Source organism: Bos taurus, chromosome 26 (genome assembly GCF_002263795.3).
Source record: "Bos taurus isolate L1 Dominette 01449 registration number 42190680 breed Hereford chromosome 26, ARS-UCD2.0, whole genome shotgun sequence".
NCBI lineage: Eukaryota > Metazoa > Chordata > Mammalia > Artiodactyla > Bovidae > Bos > Bos taurus.
Window position 1 is genome coordinate 36,774,591 of NC_037353.1, and position 17,300 is coordinate 36,791,890.

Sequence of the window (17,300 nt, forward strand, 5' to 3'; positions counted from 1 at the left end):
AAGCTTTTTTCTTACTCATAAATAAAAATGATTGCCTATTTTTTTCCTGGGTAAATGTCACGTGTTTCTCATTGACTGGAAACACCATCTTTATGATGTAGTTTTATATATATATACATGTTATATATATACCAGCTTGTGTTTTTGTGTGAAACTGTATATTTGTGTCTGTTCTAATGTATTCTGTATAATTCTGTTAATCTATTTGTTTTGTCACCAGTATCACATTCACTTAACTTAAATTAGCTTTACAGTATCTTTGATGCTCTGAAAGAACAATTTCTTTTTTAGAATTTTCCTGATTCTCTTTGTTTGTTTGTTTTCCAAAATGAATTCGAGATCATTTTATCAAGATCCAACAAATGTATTGCAGTTTTAATTAAGATTATACTCAGTTTATATGGGGAGAACTGATATGTTTACAACTATGAATTTTCACATTCATGAATACAGTGTATCTTTCTATTTATACTTTCTTTTATGTTCCTCAGTATAGGCTTTTTCATATAGGTCTCAGATACTTCTTGTTAAGTTTATGTGTGGTTTTATTTATTTTGTTTTTGCTGTTATAAATGGGATATTTTCCTTTTTTTCCCTACTTGTTGGTAAATAGAAAAAAATACTAGTTTTTGGTATTTATTTTGTAACTAGCCTTTTTACTGAACTCTTCATTATTTCTAACAGTGTCTTAGATTTACTAAGTATACAATAATCATATTTGCTCAAAGAAATGAAAAAGAGAGAGAACTGTGTGCCACGTTTTTGAATCATCATATCTCTTGCAGAACAGACCTACATAGCAGTGGTCTTATCAGGCATCCTTATAATCTTTAGTGAAAAGAGGAGAGATGAGCCAAGACTTGACTGAGATGAAGGAATGAACCATGAGGAATCTGGAGAAAGAGATTTCTGCAGAGACTAGTCAGTTCAAAGGCCTTGAGGAGAGAGTGTGGCTGGATGTTTGGGGAATAACAAGGAGACCAGTGTGGCTAGAGAGGAGTGATTGAAGAAGAGACTGGTAGAAGATAAGATTATAGAAGGAATCAGTTCAGTTCAGTTGCTCAGTTGTGTCCCACTCTTTGCGACCCCATGAACTGCAGCACGCCAGGCCTCCCTGTCCATCACCAACTCCCGGAGTTCACCCAAACTCATGTCCATCGAGTTTGTGATGCCATCCAGCCATCTCATCCTCTGTCGTCCCCTTCTCCTCCTGCCCCCAATCCCTCCCAGCATCAGAGTCTTTTCCAATGAGTCAACTCTTCGCATCAGGTGGCCAAAGTATTGGAGTTTCAGCTTTAGCATCAGTCCTTCCAAAGAACATCCAGGACTGATCTCCTTTAGAAGGGACATACTAACGCATATATATGGAATTTACAAAGATGGTAACAATAACCCTGTGTACGGGACAGCAAAAGAGAGACTGATATATAGATCAGTCTTATGGACTCTGTGGGAGAGGGAGAGGGTGGGGAGATTTGGGAGAATGGCATTGAAACATGTATAATACCATGTATGAAACGAGTTGCCAGTCCAGGTTCGATGCAAGATACTGGATGCTTGGGGCTGGTGCACTGGGACGACCCAGAGGGAGGGTATGGGGAGGGAGGAGGGAGGAGGGTTCAGGATGGGGAACACAGGTATACCTGTGGTGGATTCATTTCGATATTTGGCAAAACTAATACAATATTGTAAAGTTTAAAAATAAAATTAAAAAAAATAAAAATAAAATAAAATAAAAAAGAAGGGACTGGTTGGATCTCCTTGCAGTCCAAGGTAAAAAGCATCAATTCTTCGGCACTCAGCTTTCTTCACAGTCCAACTTTCACATCCATACATGACCACTGGAAAAACCATAGCCTTGACTAGATGAGCCTTTGTTGGCAAAGTAATGTCTCTGCTTTTGAATATGCTATCTAGGTTGGTCATAACTTTCCTCCCAAGGAGTAAGTGTCTTTTAATTTCATGGCTGCAATCACCATCTGCAGTGATTTTGGAGCCCATAAAAATAAAGTCTGACACTGTTTCCACTGTTTCCCCATCTATTTGCCATGAAGTGATGGGACCAGATGCCATGATCTTTGTTTTCTGAATGTTGAGCTTTAAGCCAACTTTTTCACTCTCCACTTTCATCAAGAGGCTCTTTAGTTCTTCTTCACTTTCTGCCATAAGGGTGGTGTCATCTGCATATCTGAGGTTATTGATATTTCTCCTGACAATCTTGATTCTAGCTCTTGCTTCCTCCAGCTCAGTGTTCTTCATGATGTACTCTGCATGTGAGTTAAATAAACAGGGTGACAATATACAGCCTTGACGTACTCCTTTTCCTATTTGGAACCAGTCTGTTGTTCCATGAGCAGTTCTAACTGTTGCTTCCTGACCTGCATACACATTTCTCAAGAAGCAGGTCAGGTGGTCTGGTATTCCCATCTCTTTCAGAATTTTCCGCAGTTTGTTGTGATCCACACAGTCAAAGGCTTTGGCATAGTCAATAAAGCAGAACTAGATGTTTTTCTGGAACTCTCTTGCTTTTTCAATGAGCCTGTGGATGTTGGCAATTTGATCTCTGGTTCCTCTGCCTTTTCTAAGACCAGCTTGAACATCTGAAAGTTCATGGTTCACGTATTGTTGAAGCCTGACTTGGAGAATTTTGAGCATTACTCAAAATTCTTTATTTACTGGAACCCAAACACTAATTCCACATCCTCAGTCATTGTCAATTTTCAAGTTATTTTGGTGGAAAAATACCTCAGGGTGTCCAAGTGGCAAGAGTAGTGAAGAGTCCCAAATAATGCCTGTGCTGAAAACTGACCTAGTTGACCAGATAAGTCAACTCACTGGGAAAGCTACAAGCTCTATTGACAGCTCAAATATCCCAGGAGAAATAAGACAGAAGAAGAGACAAGCAAAATCTTTATTGCTGAAAAAGGTAAAATTAACCAGAGTGTTGGCACTGTTATAAATTAAAAATTTTCAAAAGAGCAATATTTTCTGACAAAGCTTGGCTGTTTGATTCTAGAATATAATTTTACAGCTGCACACAGATATTTTCATTTCATTTGTAGTCAGAGGAAGGAACAAGATGAGAAAGAGAAATTTGAACCTTCCACCCCTTTCTTTTTATTGTTTGTAGCCCCTTGAGATCCCTGGGTAATTTAGCAGATATAGCCAGTAGTTTCTTTTTGTAAGTAGGTCATTTTGTTTGTTTGTTTGCTTTTATCATGGATGTCCAGGCTACTATGAGTGTAAGATAGTGCCTCAATTCAAACCTGACTCAGAGATAAGTTCAAAAATATCTTTTTAAATTACAATTTTGAATCTGTTTTAGTATCTTTCCAATTCTGATTCCTACCCATACTTTTGCAAAAAAAGAAAGATGAGAGAAATCTCTAATGATGATTTATTCTGTGAAATGACCTCATCTTGTGACCCTATCAGTATCTTCAGGGTTATATTTGAAATATTTATACAGTAGTAGATATGGTTTTAAAAAGTCAGAATGTGAAAAATAATTTAAGAAATTAGGTGTGGTAACAGGAAGAACAAAAGGAATAGCGAGAAACACATTCCACAAATAGGTGGTCTTGAAAAGCTTTTTTAGTAGTAAAATTAATAACTTATACTTGGTAGATGGAACTGGATGGATCCTAAAGCGTTTGACCCCTTAGTTACAATAAAATAGAAGGCCTGATAATAGACCCCATGTAGTTCCCACAGCCATAACTTATTGCCGTCCTCAGCTTGTGAGTCAGCATATCATAGGCCTCTGTTCTTTCTTAACCTTCCCAACTTGAGCTTTTCCAAAGTCCTGCTTCTTTCTTCTATTGCTCTCTTTTCCCTACTTGCCAATTCTATTATGCATTAAATGTTTTCATCACAGATCCTAAGTAAATTTAAAAATTAATGTTACTGTAATCTTTCTGTAGTAATTGATTCTCTGGGACTTTTTAGGTCTTGATTAAAAGAGGAAAATGTATGAGAAGATAGAGTGTAAAACAGAAAGTAAGAATGAAGAGTACACCAATAATGAGTTAAAGCAAAGAAGTAAAAAGACCTCAAAGTGGATAATTTACATAGAATTTAGGGAAGAGAAAATTTTCAGCTATACCTTTCTTACAGATCTTTTAAAAAGTTGTCTAATTTTCATTTGGTGTATTTAGATTTCATTTTTTTCAGGTTATGGTGAACCATTCCAATTAAATGACAGGATGTCTAATATCTTTCTTTAATTATTATTTTCCCTTTTAAGAAAGAAGACATGAGTTCAGTGATAATTTTAGGTCTTAGTGAACGCTGTAGTAGCACACCTTAACTTCTGAGTCCTTAACATAAGGCTTTTCTGAATCTGAGTAATAAATTTGTTTGTCTTATTTTAAACTTCCTTAGTTTAATAAATAATATTTTCTCCATTTTTGGTTTTCATTGCAGGTTTGACTACAGATAGTGGTAGAAGGAGAATCAGAATTTAGGAATTTTGATTCTGAAAGGCATGTTACATAAAATACCTAATTGGATTAACCCAAAATTTATCCAGCCTGATGTTTGGTCTCAAAGCATTTTTGTTGGCATTGATGGTTCTTGTTCATAATTGCAACTCTGAGAGTTAGGAGTATACTGCAAGCAACCTTTTCTCAATGAGTTCTGATAGACCTAGTATTTGGTAATTTTTCAGTCTCTTATCCTGTATACTTTCAACTTATACTGTTGTCAGAGATGGAAGTCCTGTTTTAGTTCCAAAAGTATCTTTATATTACTGTGAAATAGTTCTAGTATTTCCGTAATAGGATAATGGTTGAGAAGCAATAAAGTCAGAAGAACTGAATATTAGTCCTGGGTTTCCCCCTAATTAATTATATAACTTTTGTTAAGGTATCAATGTCTTTGGAACTCATTTTACTCCCATTTATATAATATATATTAGATAGCTTAGAAGTATTTTCTTTTCTTTTCTTTTTTTTTTAGAAGTATTTTCTTATTTGAAATAAATGTGATAGAATTCATGATCATAGCTTTGCTCACTATTGTTACCAGTTTGTATATGATTTTATAGATCAGACATATGTTTTCTAATTTCTGTCTTCTCAGACAGTAAAATACTGCCCCATTCTCCCCTCCCCCAATTCTGAAAGTATTTTCTGAATCCCTTTGGTCATGTAAGTCGCACCTTTCTAATCTTTCTTTATTGATGATAGAGTTGATGACATCAGCACTAAGTGCTGAAGGTATGGGCAGATGTGCTATGATATTATATAAATGTAAGATCATATTTTCTGTTTCATTTCAGCTGCTTTTTTTTAATGCCAGTATTTGTAGGGCTTTTTAGCCATATCATTTCAAAATGTCTTTTAGGCCAGCCCTTTGGGTCTGGACCAGACTATTCCTAAGCTCTTTACTATTCAATATCTTCTGGGACAGAGATTTCACAACCTGTCTCTCACCTTGAAGAAGCTCTTATAGCTAACATAAATCTTCCTTTTGCAATTTAAGTTCGGATTTATTTCCTTTTTCTTTTCTCTTTGGAGATGGGAACAGCCCCAAACTTGAAGTGATGCTTTCTTATGAGGGCCAGTACTGAATGTAGTGGAAGGATTGTTTCCAGTCTGGCATCATTTTTAGCTTTTATATATTAAAGCTTCCTGACTTTGATTTCAATATTCATGGTCTCAAGAGATGCTATTCTTTATAGCCCAAATGAAATAACAGTTACCTATCTAATATTAATATTTATTATATCTTTTGCTAGTTAGAACCAAATGAGGTACTGAAACAAAAAATGAGTTCTCAAAACCCATTTGAGAACTTTAACAGATTTGTGTTTTATTGGGTATAACTATAGTCATGAGGGAGTGGATTTTTGCCTGTGGTTTGTAGATTTGATCTCATTATTTTATTCGTCATATTGTATACATGATTTCTCCATCATATTTCTAGTACTAAGACTAAAAACTTGTTCTTTAAAACAAGCTGTCTTGAAGCGAATTTCAATGTGTGTCATCAAAAAGCTTTAGTACCTAAGCTACCAAATGTACTGCTGCTGCTGCTAAGTTGCTTCAGTCGTGTCCGACTCTGTGCGACCCCATGGACTGCAGCCTACCAGGCTTCTCCGTCCATGGGATTCTCCAGACAAGAACACTGGAGTGGGTTGCCATTTCCTTCTCCAATGCATGAAAGTGGAAAGTGAAAGTGAAGTCGCTCAGTCGTGTCTAACTCTTAGCGGACCCCGTGGACTGCAGCCTACCAGGCTCTTCCATCCATGGGATTTTCCAGGCAACAGTACTGGAGTGGGGTGCCATTGCCTTCTTCCACCAAATGTACTAGATATCAGGAAAAAGCAAATGCATTCTCTGCCCTTGATGCGCCTATAGTTTTATTAGAGGAAGAGATTATAAAAATTATAAAGCACTTATAAAATAATTTAAGATAGAGCATATAAAGTAAGATGTTTAATGTGAATTTTATTTTGCATTTTAAAGGTTGATATAAAAATTTTTATACTATACAGATCTATTCTATTAACTAAGATACCCTGAAATGTCTAATTGTTTAATTCTGATTCCTTTTTTTTCTTTTTTTGCTTTAAAGGTTCAGCAGTTTTCTGAAAAAGCCTTCCTCTTACAGCTTTTGAAAACACATGAAAATGCCTTAGAAAGACAGTGCAATGAAATTACAAACCAAAGGAATATGCTTCTCCAAACCTTTGTACGTTTCCAGCCACTTGGAAAATTTATTTTACTAATTGTATGAAAATTTTGTATAAAAATATGCTTTAGATATATGTTTAGAAAAATCATCCATATGCATATTGGCAGGTAGTCCTGTTGAGATATGGAAAATTATTAAGTGCTATTTTAAACCAATTGGTAGAGTAATATAGTTTGAAAGAATTAAATTGTCAGGATGCACTATAGAAATTATTTGCTATTGTAATAAGCATAAAATAAACATTGAAACTGAGTTGAATTGCTCAAGATCTTGGTTTTAATGCTTTTGAAAGGCACAGAGGTTCAAACTTGTGGATGTGGGTGCAAAGATAGATTTTGTTTATTTTTTTAAATCATAAATCACAGCAAACAGACTCAGTAGCTTTAAATGACAAGAACAGCTTAGGAATATAATCTATAACTAATTGACTTTTTGAAAAAATACATTTTGAACTGTTAAAAATATATATCCAGAGTCAGAATCAACCACCAAATGGTTATGAATGGCATGGCAAGTTTCCAGCTGTAGCTCTTAATTAGTTATGTTTCTTGGAAAAAAATTGGAAAACACAGTAATGTTTAGGTTCTACCATTGTCAAAAAGTTTAGGTTCTAATATTGTTTAAAGTTTCTGCAAATTCTTATTTCTTTCTACTTCATGTTGACATTTTATGAAATTTAAACTGTTATTTAGAACTGTATTTGAAATGACCATGTAATTTTACCTTGTCTACATTTTAAAAGATTTTCTTGGAATTCACACTCAAAGGACAGTAATTCCTTTGAGTGTAGATCTGCATTTTCAACTTTGGTCATTTAATTCTTTTACCATCCAGTTGCAATGTAATTCCTTTGAGTATAGATTTTCAACTTTGATCATTTAGTTATTTTACCACCAATTTTGCAATGACAAAATGGCATATATTCCTGTGAGTTTAATACACAAACAGACACATACATAATGATCGGTGGTAAAATTTCTACCTCAATAATTCTCCTAAAATATTAAGGATAAATCTTTCACATGAAAATAGTTGGTTGTTATCATGTAATAATCTAAGTTTTTAAATTAATACTGCTGGAGGAATATAGCATTTTAGTACCAGGAATATAATTTTCTGTTGTCAGTATTTCCAAATGATTGAATTTTAATCAGTAAAGAAGAATATTGTTGCAATTAACACCTATATTTGGTCCTTTGTTTCCATTTTTCAGGAGGCTACAAAGAGAAGAGTTACAGAGGAGGAAGAAAAATTTATTAAGGAAATTACAGACTTCAATAATGAATATGAATTAACAAAGAAACGAGAGCGTTTGATGAAAGAAAATGTCAAGATTCAAATATCTGACTTAGAAAACCAGGCAAACATTCTTAAAATGGGTATGAAAACATAGTACCACCTCATTTATCTGGCATTAATGAAGATAACTTATTTTGAATTAATGAATTTTCCAGAAATTTTACATTTTTATAAGTAAATTGGGTTATTGCATTGCTATTTTTTTACTTTTATCTTAATTGTATGTCTCTCTTACTGTGAGTTGTCTCAAGCTCTTTAGAAGTAGGTGTGACATGATCATTGGTCATTTATTTAATAACCAAATTCTGTTTACTATCTGTTGTATATTAGGCACCCTTTTAGGTCCTGGAGGTATAAAACTAAAATGGGGGGGGGGGTGAAATATATAGGCAGATATTTATAGTACATTGTGATAGAAACTATATAGGTGATACTGTTGCTGTGATCTTTATTCTACCATCAAAACAGTTTAGGAAACACTGTTACACAGCGGGGTAGGGAGAATTCCATTTCAGAAACACTAGTATGCAGGCAATTGCAGTCTGTAATAAGATGCTGAACTAAAGAAATTATCAGAGAGGCTAGTGGTGAAGAATCCATCTGTCAATGCGAGAGACATGGGTTTGATCTCTGGCCAGGGAAAATCCCATATGCAGCAGAGAAGCTAAGCCCTTGTGCCTAAACTACTGAAGCCCACATGACCTAGAGCTTGTACTGTGCAGAAAGAGAAGCCACCACAATGAGAAACCTGCCACAGCAACTAAGAGTAGCACCTGCTCACTGTAACTAGAGAAAACCCTGCACAACAATGAAGACCCAGTACAGCCATAAGTAAATAAAATTATTAAAGAAAAAAATAGAAGTTACCAAAGACAGGAGAAGACAAAGAGATTTTTAGGAAGAATGACAGATGTATCACTGACTAAACAGATATAAGGAAAGTCAAGCATGAACCACAGTTTTCACACTTCAGAGATTGGGTAGAATATGGTACCAGGAGGAAGAGCAGAAATGGAGGTGAACTATAGCCTTTTCTGGACAAAAAAATTAAGTTTTGTTTCAGTGTTTTTAGTTGGAGATGTCTATGGGATAAACAGGTAGAAGTGCCCAAGTAGCAGGTTGAAATTGGTTGTGAAACTGATACAAGAGATCAAGCTAGAACATTAGGTGTGGGATTCCAGATAATTTGCTAACATAATTCAAAGGGAACATGTAGAGGGAACATAGAGGGGTAGCAAAGACCAAAGGCAGAAAATGGAAAAGCATAGCATTTAAGGAAATGAAGAGAATAATGAGACAGAGATGTCAAAGAGGGCAAGAGAACCAGCAGAGAGTAATATGTGATTTGGGACAAGATGCTTAAGTTTTATTTGCTTCAGTTTCTTCATCTATGAAGATGGAGGATAATGATAATGACCTTAACAAGATTGTTGTAAGTACTCATGAAAGAATATTTAATTACATAAAATGCTACCTGGATCATAATTAAACCCTTAAAATATAAGGATTATACTTTTTAATTAGCTTAATTTCATAGATGAAAGAAATGAGGTTCTTAGAGATAGGTTGCTTTGTGTAGAGAGTATAGGACAGAGGTTCTTAAGGCATACATATAAGCATACATCTTATAGGCATACATCTGGGAAGTTCTTATATATATATATATATATATATATATATATATATATATATATATATATTATGATCAGGAAGGAGCACAATACAAAAAACTAGAACTAGAAGAAATGCATTAAAAACTGTTTTTAGATATTAAGGACAAGAGACTGTCCAAGGCTATGATTCCTAAGAGAAGGAAAACACACGAGGCATGATTACCTAGGCTTTTACCTGGTTGCAGTTTTTTGACAACAGGAGTGAGAGAGGGAACTTAAAACATAGTGGCCTGATTGAGTCAAGGATACGATACAAAGACTGGAGTTCAGGGAGGCTGAGTTAGCTGAAATTTTCAGGACAACGTACTGAGAGGAAAGAACTGCACAGACAAAACCTCCAGAAATCTACATAGAAGTTGCTTTGAGTCTTTGGCTATATATTATTCTTTGCATACATAGGGGAAAATCCTCTAGACTGAATAAAGAAAAACTGCTGGGGAATCATAAGGTCAACAATTCTGTGCGCTCACCCAGGACTGGGAGACATTCATGTTCCATCCTTTCAGAATAGAAAGAGCTCATTAAACAGAAGAATCCTGCCTTAATAGTAGGATTCAATTAGCCTTCGACCTAAGGCTACTCTGCTGCTAAGTTGCTGCTAAGTCGCTTCAGTCATGTCCGACTCTGTGCGACCCATAGATGGCAGCCCACCAGGCTTCCCGTCCCTGCGATTCTCCAGGCAAGAACACTGGAGTGGGTTGCCATTTCCTACTCTGGACACACACTAAATCTTAAAAGCAGGGTTTGAACCTTATTATGTTACCTAACTGCATGCTAAATAGCAGGTATCAACATGCTTGAGGGGAAGAGAGCAAAATTCAAACATCAACAAAATAGTAAACAAAATGTCTAGTATCCAACCAAAAATCACTATATCTGTGAAAAAGAAATTGTATCTCATACCAAAAAGGAAATTAGGTCAACAGAAACATCTCCAGAAATCACAGAGATAATGAAATTCACAGAGAAAGACTTTTAAAATTGATATTATAAAAATATTCAAGACCATGAATATAATACAGATAAATAAAAGATATAAAATAATAATAAATTCAAAAAATCATTTGGCAAGATCCAATACCCTTTCATGATAAACAGTCAATAACCTAGACATAAAAGGGACCATTCTCAACCTGATGAAGAGTATCTTTGAAAAACCATGGTGAATGTATCTTTTCATCAGGAAAAGATGAAGATATTCATCCATTCCTAGTACTTGTATCCAGCATTTTACTAGAGATTGTAGCCTGGGCAATCAGGCAAGAAAAAGAAATACGAGACATCTAGATTGGAAATAAAGTAGTAAAACCATCTCTATTTGAACATTGCATGATCTTGTGTATAGAAATCCTAAGGAATCCTTAGGAAAACTATTTGAGCTAATAAACAAGTTCAGCAGGGTGGCAGGTTATTAGATCAATATACACAAGCCAAATGGACAATTTGTAAATTAACATTCAATTTTCAATCAAAAAAGAGTAAAACACATTTAACAAAAGTTTAAGACTTGTATACAAAAACTACAAAAAACATTGTTGAAAGAAATTAGAAGTGAAGTGAAGTCACTCAGTCATGCCGGACTCTTTGTGACCGCATGGATAGTAGCCTGCACCAAACTCCTCCATCCATGGGATTTTCAAGGCAAGAGTACTTGAGTGGGTTGCCATTTCCTCCTCCAGGGAATGTTCCCAACCCAGGGATCGAACCCAAGTCTCTCACATTGTAGACAGACGCTTTACCGTCTGAGCCACCAGGGACCTAAATAAATGGAAAGTCATCCCAAGCTGATGGATTGGAAGATCTAATATTGTTAAGCAGTACTTCCAAAAGTATATTGACCATACATTGCTTACATTTTTACTACACAAGAAAAAGTTAATCATTCTTGACAGACATTAGGCAGAGCCAAAAGTAGTTAATATGTTTTTTTTTGCATATTTATTTCTAGAAATGAAGTCAATGGAACATGATAGTGACCTGTTAAATGAACTTCAAAGACAAAAGAATGAATTAATACAAGAATTATCTACTTTGCAGAGAAAGCTTAAAGGTATTACATGTATGAGTTACTTTGCTGATGAATATAGTTATATATCTGTCATTTGTTGTTCAGTTGCTAAGTTGTTGTGTCCGACTCTTTGTGACCCCATGGACTGTAGCACACTAGGCCCTCCTATCCTTCCGCTCAATTCATGTTCATTGAGCCAGTGATGCTATCTATCTCATTCTCTGCTGCCCCCTTCTCCTTTTGCCTTCAGTCTTTCCCAGCATCAGGGTCTTTTCCAATGAGTCAGTTCCTATCAGGTGGCCAAAGTATTGTTCCATCTTCAGCATCAGTCATTCCAGTGAATATTCAGGGTTGATTTCATTTAGGATTGACTCCAAGGAGCTCACAAGAGTCTTCTCTATTATAGGTTAATATTATTCTTTCAAAATGTATTTACTCATTGAGATATAGGTGATGTAAAAAGGGAATTTTGTTGATGTGAAAAAGGAATAGGTAAAGCACTAAATTGATACGTTGAATCTGGTATTTTTAATTTCACACAAATTTTAAGATCTTTTTTTGTGTCTTTAATTGCTACATTAAAGTAGAAAAATAAAAATCATTAGTACATGTATTTTACATGAAACACTGAAATTTAGAGCATTGTTCTTATGAGTGAAGAAAGATAACCTTTATATTTAATTTTTTAAAGAGTATAAGAATTGTCTTAATTGTTTAGGTTTTGAAGATAAAAAACATGAAGCCATTTGTACTACGAAATACCTAGAGGCAGAAAAAATAAAAATCAATGAAAAACCTCAAAATGATGCTGAATGCTTAAGGTAAGAATTGCCTATTATACTTTGATATAAAGTCTGATAATTTTTCAAGTTGTCAAGTAGATTTCAACATAAAGCCAAATGCATAATTATTTCAAGATCATTTAAGATGTATTTCCGTCTATGTGTATTCTGAAATATGTTAATAAGCAAATGCTTTACTGGCTAAAAGCACATAAGTTTTAAATCGTATCAGGTTGATAATATTGAAATCAGTCTTTTCCTTTTCCTCAAGAACTCTTGAGTTATTCACATCCTAAAAGATAAAATGTAGAATCATTTCCACAACTCTTTTTTTCTATTATCCCTAAGTTTTTGGAGTGAAATGACTGAAATTATCTTTTTTGGTCCTTCTAGATTTCAGGGGGAAAAATAATCACAGTCTACTTTACTCGAAATCTGTGCTTCTGGTTTTGTGCCTAAAGATTAAAAATGTATTTTCTCTATGGAATATTTAGATGTTTTCTGTGTATTTGGATAATGAAAGAATGGGTGAGGTCTGAAATGACATAGTTATATACAAAAGGAGAGCATCTCCCCCAGTTTATTAATTTCATTGTTATTTCTTAATAATTCAGTGTTAACATTTGCTGGTTTAATTTTAAAGAGCTTCCTATACTTTCTAGGTTTCATGTAAGAAACAGAAGCCTCATTACTGAATCTATGAAGAGGCAAATGAAGCCTTCTTTCACATAAATCACACAGGAAATATGTCCACTAGAGCTGAACAAATGCTTCAGATTAGCAGTGTATCACCTTAGGCCATAATTTTAGTAGATTGTGAGAAAATATTTGCAATTTAATTTTATGTTAAGTTTTATAAGCATGAAATATCAAATCTCTTGGGTGATATGTTTGATACAGAATGAGTTTCTGTAATGACAGTCTGCTCATTGATTTTTTTTACACTTTTAAAAATGGTCATGCCCACTGGTATCATTATAGTTCATAGTATAAAGGCTTCCAGTATGAACTCCAGTTTTGTGGGTTTATCCCTCAGTCATAAAAGTTTTCCCTGGTTTAAAATTAAACACTCAAAGTCTGTTAAGAGGGCCATTTCCTTCAGAGATGGTGACAGAGGAAATTTGGATAGAAAGAAACATCAGTTAATATGTCTAGTCCATTCTTTGCATTTTAGCAGTTACTGAATGAAATGCCAGTATTTAACAGTTCCCACTTTAAATTCTTTAAAATGTGTAGGTTAGTTTCCCTTCTGGTATGTTCCATAAAAATGATTTCGAGTATGAAGAACAGAGTCAAAGTACTAAGTATAGAGATTTTGAAAAAGAGCCTCATCAGTCTTATAAATAGCAAAATAACAAGGCACTAATAATGGTAGCAAGAAATGATATGACATTTATTGAACATCACTAAGACCGATATTAAGTTGATTTTACCCCTAAATTTTAGAATAGAATCTTTTTCATTTCTGTGTTCAAATGTATACTGAATTCTGTAGTGATGACCTTCATCTTAAATTTTCTGATTTAACTACTATTGGTATAGATACTGTTTTTATAGTAGGGTTTCTCAGACTTGGCACTGTGAGATTTGGGGCCAGGATATTCTGTAGTGGGAGAGCTGTCCCATGCATGTAAGATGTTTATTAGCATTCCTGGTCTCTACCAACTAGGTGCCAGTAGCACTACTCACCCCCAGTTGTTACAGGCCAAAAGCGTCTCCAGATACTACCCAATGTCCCCTGGGCAGAGGCAGGTGGGCACAGTTGTCCCCAGTTCAGAATCAGTCTTATTTTTAAGGTTTTTATCATTGTACTTCTACTTTTATTAAACTTTAACCAATAAGAAAGCAATTGCAAAAAATTAATACTTCATTTCTATGAGCTTATTGTTTCTGCTTTTTATAATTAGAAAAATTTTGATACCTATTTTGTTTATATTATTGAAATTCTTTTATAATGATTATAAAGTTAGAGTTTTTTAAAGTTGATCTGCCATGTTCAGGTTGTTTGTTGGACTTAATGCCATTCATTAATGAAGAGAACCAGTACTTTATATTCACAGTGTTTTAATGATCTCGGCTTTAATTTTTGCCTATTTATAAATTATAAGATATTTGTTTATTTAAAAGATTCTGTTGTAAAGAGTATGGGATCATTAATTAACACATGTTAAGGCAACTAACTTACAGAATATTTCTATGCTTAACACCTAAACTAGAGGTTGGATTAATTTCTAAGAAGCATCCCTGAGAACTTTATAACTGATCAAGCTAGTGTTTTTCACATAATCTGGGGAGGACAGAAGTGATAAACCTCAGGGTCTCAAGAGGCAGTAAGCATAGAGATTAAGGTTACAAACCCTTTGAACCCCAACTTTGCTATTTACTAGGTTGGTGACTCCAGACAAGCAATTTAACATGTCTGTGACTCATTCTCTACATCTATCAAATGAAGTTAATAATGGCAACCACCTCACAAGATTATAATAAAAATTAAATGACTTAATATATGTGTGTGTATGTATGTGTGTATATATATATATATATATATGTATATATAAGGTCTTTACATATATATATATAAAGCCCTTAAAGCAGTGCTTAGTACACAGTAAATACTCTAAATTATTATACATAATTATAATTGTATAATTACTTATGATTTCATTTGTACTTCTTATTATCCATATGGATTTCATGCCTTTCAAGCTTCTTTCTCATTTTTTTTTCTGTCCTTTTAATGCAGAGACTTCCTGATAGTTATTGATTGGATTCTTATTTTGTACTCTCCATGGCTTGTCTCATCTGGTCTAAAGTTTTAGTTATAGTCTATAGATAATTTTTAAATCCCTGTCACTAATCCCTCCTTCCTAAGATCCAGCTGAATTCTCAACAATTTAATTATTGTTATTTTGTTCAGTTGCTAAGTCATATCTGACTCTCTGCAAACCCAGGGACTGTAGCACACCAAGCTCCTCTGTCCTCCACTGTCTCCCGTAGTTTGCTCAAATTCATTCCCGTTAAGTCCGTGATGCCATCCAACCATCTCATCCTGTGTTACCCTCTTCTCCTCCTGCTGTCCATCTTTCCCATCATCAGGGTCTTTTATATTGAGTCGACTCTTCACATCAAGTGGCCAAATTATTGGAGCTTCCTCTTCAACAGTTCTTCCAATCAATATTCAGGGTTGATTTCCTGTAGGATTGACTGGCTTGATCTCCTTGCAGTCCAAGAGACTCTCAAGAGTCTTCTCCAATACCACAATTCAAAAGCAACAATTCTTTGGTGCTCAGCCTTCTTTATGGACCAACTTTCACATCCATGCATGACTACTGGAAAAACCATAGCTTTGACTGTATGGACCTTTGTCAGCAAAGTGATGTCTCTGCTTCTTAATACTGTGTCTAGGTTTGTCATAGCTTTCCTTCCAAGGAATAAGTGTCTTTTAATTTCATGGCTGCAGTTACTGTCCACAGTAATTTTGGAGCCCAAGAAAATAAAGTCTGTCACTGCTTCTACTTTTTTTCCCTTCTATTTGCCACGACATGATGGGATTGGATTCCATGATCTTAGATTTTTGATGGAGTTTTAAGCCAGCTTTTTCACTCTTCTCTTTGACCTCTTTCAATAATGTAATATAGTCAAACAAAACCAAAAGTATAACTTATGTTATCTCCCTGCATTTCTGTCACATACTCTATTCTACTAGCTCATCAGAATACTATTTGTGCATTTCCAAATATGCCAGAAGACTTCACACCTCTGTATCTTTCTTTTTCTTTTCCATTAGCTAAAATCTGATTTAGTCCTCAAGGCATAGCTCACATGGCATTTTTCCTGGGTATTGCTCAAACCCAAAATGTGAAACCGAGAAGGACCCTGTGGGGCACCTGGGCACAGAAGTCTTTTGTCCCCCTTTTCTTATAGGCGTGGAGCTTCCCTGGTGGCTCAGAGGTTAAAGCATCTGCCTGCAATGCAGGAGACCAGGGTTCGATCCCTGGGTCAGGAAGATTCCCTTGGAGAAGGAAATGGCAACCCACTCCAGTATTCTTGCCTGGAGAATCCCATGGATGGAAGAGCCTGGTGGGCTACAGTCCACAGGGTCGCAAACAGTCGGACACGACTGAGTGACTTCACTTTCTCTTTTCACTTTCACTTTCTTATAGGCAAGGCTCCAACCTCCATGGCCTTCCCTGAGTTCCAAATGACAGGTTTGAATAGTTGTTAATCAAGAGAGGAGTAGCCAAGAAACCACCTGAGGCAAGATTAAAGGGACTAGAGAAACTCCTCAAGATTAGGAGACTCTAAATGAGAGTAAAAGAGTGCAAGCCCTGCATATACCCTAATTTTGTCAGCAAGCCCACCCTTGAACTCCTGCCATAAAACTCCTCATCAAACCCTCCCAGATTGGGACACATAGTTTTCAAGAGCAGGAGTCTGCTGTATCCGCCTTTACTAGGCATCCCCTACTCTTGTCTACTTTACCCAAAACTCTTGTGTCTTCATGATTCGCTTTGGCACTGGTGCAGAGAGGCTGAGCTTTTGGCATGACATGTAGCAGGTATGTTTGATGTGTTCACAAATCATTTCCACCCTATTCCAACCCATCACCAAATTTTGTTGCTTGTGCCTCCAAAACATTTCTTGAATCCTTCCACTTCTCTCTCCACAGCTAACATCCTATTTCTAGTCACTTGTCTCTCTTCCCTGGATCCCCGTAACAATCTCTTTTCTGCTTTTCCCTCATCCACTCTTGCTACCATTGCATAGTAAATTGAGTTGCATAATTTCCCTTATTAAAATCATCTGTGGTTTCATAATGACCATAATACAACCTAAAGC

The 17,300-nt window shown here is 35.3% G+C and overlaps 1 protein-coding gene across 1 annotated transcript in view; it reads left to right on the forward strand.

Moving 5' to 3' along the window:
* Positions 1–17,300, forward strand: part of CCDC172 (coiled-coil domain containing 172) — a 57,698-nt gene that overhangs the window by 24,917 nt on the left and 15,481 nt on the right. Inside the window, exons 4-7 of the mRNA NM_001075833.2 lie at positions 6,580–6,696; positions 7,913–8,078; positions 11,620–11,721; positions 12,398–12,500. Of these exons, the coding sequence (NP_001069301.1) occupies positions 6,580–6,696; positions 7,913–8,078; positions 11,620–11,721; positions 12,398–12,500 (488 nt within the window). The remainder of the gene's footprint in view (positions 1–6,579; positions 6,697–7,912; positions 8,079–11,619; positions 11,722–12,397; positions 12,501–17,300) is intronic.